At 33.5% G+C, this 2,638-nt stretch overlaps 1 protein-coding gene across 1 annotated transcript; it reads left to right on the top strand.

The window, feature by feature from the left end:
- Window positions 1-807: 807 nt before the first annotated feature.
- Window positions 808-2,043, top strand: LOC142615086 (UPF0481 protein At3g47200-like). The gene has a single exon (XM_075787775.1). The coding sequence runs from the start codon at window positions 808-810 to the stop codon at window positions 2,041-2,043; it is 1,236 nt and encodes a 411-aa protein (XP_075643890.1).
- The last annotated feature ends 595 nt before the right edge of the window (window positions 2,044-2,638 follow it).

Raw genomic sequence — 2,638 nt, 5'->3', positions numbered from 1 at the left:
ACAATGGCGCAATAGGAAAGTTTTCCTATAAGCATAAATACACTTTTTTTTTTAAGACAATAAATTTTTGTTTATTAATTTTTAGATAAGTTTTAAAATTCATTTCCTTAATAATATTATGTGTTTTTCTCATGTACAATCGAATATCTTCAAGTGAGGATCGCTCTAGCTGTTACTATATAATGGATCCTCTAGGAATAACATAGGTAATTACACTTTATCATCTTAAACTATACCCCTAATTACATATTGTACCATAAACTTTTAGAATGCACAATTAACACCTTAAACTATAACCTGTGTTACATTTTGGACATCGTCGTTAATTCCATTGTTATCTTTAATAAAAACCAAATTTTAGGGTGTAAAATATAATCGATAATATAGTTTAGGGTAGTAAAGTATAATTTTTCATTTGTTTCTAGGGGATTGAAAAGAGAAATAATTGAGTTTTTTCATATGATGCCATTCAAGATAATGACATAATTGATGTTGGGTGCAAAGTGTAACATGAGTTATAATTTATGGTATAAAATATAATTTTGAGGTACATTTTATGATGATAAAGTGTAATATCTCCGGATTAACATGGGAAATTAATGATGTCATTATATAGTGACCAAGAGCCACATAATTTAGTGGCATTGACAGATTTCTTTTATAAGGATAACTAAGAGAGTAATCTTCCCTCCCTCATTTGTTATAACAATAATTGAGCTTTCTGAAAAGAAGAAAAAAAAAAAGAAAAAAAAAGAAAGAAATTCCATTTAAGTTCTAGTGATTAATGTTTTCGTTTCATTAGGAAAAATGAATTTGGAGATTAATGAAGTTTCCAAGATGGTGCTCACTAGTGCTGTTGACATTCCAGTAGTCATGGAAAATAATCTTATGTGTGAAGAGTTGATCATTGATATTCCACTAGTCATGGAGCCAGTCCAGTGGCGTGAGTGTTGCATCTACAAGGTCCCCAAGAAACTTCGCCAGGTAAACAAAGAGGCCTATACTCCAAAACTAATCTCAATAGGCCCTTTTCACCATGGTGGAAAAGATTTGAGGGTTGAAAAAGAATTAAGGGACGAGGAAAATGAAAACGTACCGAGGGATATGGAAATGCTGAAAGTGAGATACTTCAAGGATTTCTGTTATAGGACTGGCAAATGCCAAAAGGAAATAGCTAGGATCATTGAAGAAAATGAAGTAAAGATTCGCCATTGTTATGCAGAGATCTCTAAACTAAACAGCGAAGACTTCGTGAAGATGGTTTTAGTGGATTCAACCTTTATCATTGAGCTCTTCTTGAGGAGTAGTCAAGAAAATGAGCCAATCTTGAGGAGTCAAGAAAATGAGAAGAGGAGTCAAGAAAATGAGCCCTTCTTGAAGAATGATGCGAAGAAGGAAGATGAAAAGTATTATATATTAAGTAAACCATGGCTAGAGTATGGCATCAAGCAAGATTTGACGTTACTTGAGAACCAACTTCCATTTTTTATTCTTAAAGAGTTATATGATCAAATTTCCTATTCTGGGAAAAACAATAAAATTTCCTTTCTTGATCATGCTTGTGGGTATTTTTCTTTTCCTAAGTCAAACATACCAGATGGGAAGGAAGTAAAACATTTTACTGATTTGGTCAGATATTTCTACTGTCCATCTATTCAATACAACAAGGGAAGCACTATTACTCATCTATATAGTGTAACAAAGCTGTACGGGGCAGGAGTAATGTTCAGAAATGATAACGAGAGTCAGAGTAGGGTACTTGACATTCAATTCAAGAAGTTGCCGCTCTTGGACATATTTCCTTGCTTCAATATCTCATGGTTCTTAAATTGCTTACCGTGCTTAAAATGCTTTCCATGCTTGGAATGTATGCAAACTTTGTTGAAGGTCCCAACGTTAATTGTAGATGATGCAACTGAGATCTGTTTCCGAAATCTCATGGCATTGGAGCAATGCCATTATCCATCTGAATCTTATATATGCAACTATATTATGCTTTGGGATTATCTCATCAACACTAGAGAAGATGTGGAGTTTCGTTGAAAATAAGATTATAATTAATAAGTTAGACAGCAATGAAGCAGTTGCTACTATGGTAAACGACCTAGGCCTCGAAATTGTGGAAAAATCATTCGTATTACGGAGAAATGGCTAAAAAGCTTAATGAGTACTATGAGAATTGTTACAACCATAATATGGGAACTTTGAAAGTACCTATTTCTCCAATCTTTGGAGAGGCACTCTTAACTGTTGTTGGTCTTGTAGTCTTTGGATTTTCCTAATAGGGTCGTCTATTTTATATTTGGGCACGGGTTGTTTGAAACATTGTTTCAGCTTTCATGAAGAGTTTGTTCTGTCTTATGTTGTTTCGCTTTACCACTGAATGCTAATAATAATATCACTGTTTCTTGGGTGGGTAATGCCTATTATACATTCTTCTTTTAAGAATAACTATCCAATGTCAATGTCCTGTGTGTTGCACATGTAAGCAAGGAAGTCAATACCGTACCGGAGGCTGTACCGATTTGGCCACCTTTACGATATATTTCGGATACCGGTCAATACCGGTGTATCGTTTTGGATTTACCGCTATTTTATATATATATATATATATATATATATATATATATATATATAT

Source organism: Castanea sativa, chromosome 11 (assembly GCF_040712315.1).
Source record: "Castanea sativa cultivar Marrone di Chiusa Pesio chromosome 11, ASM4071231v1".
Classification (NCBI taxonomy): domain Eukaryota; kingdom Viridiplantae; phylum Streptophyta; class Magnoliopsida; order Fagales; family Fagaceae; genus Castanea; species Castanea sativa.
The sequence above is the reverse complement of the archived record's forward strand: the minus strand, read 5'-3'. Positions and strand labels throughout refer to the sequence as shown.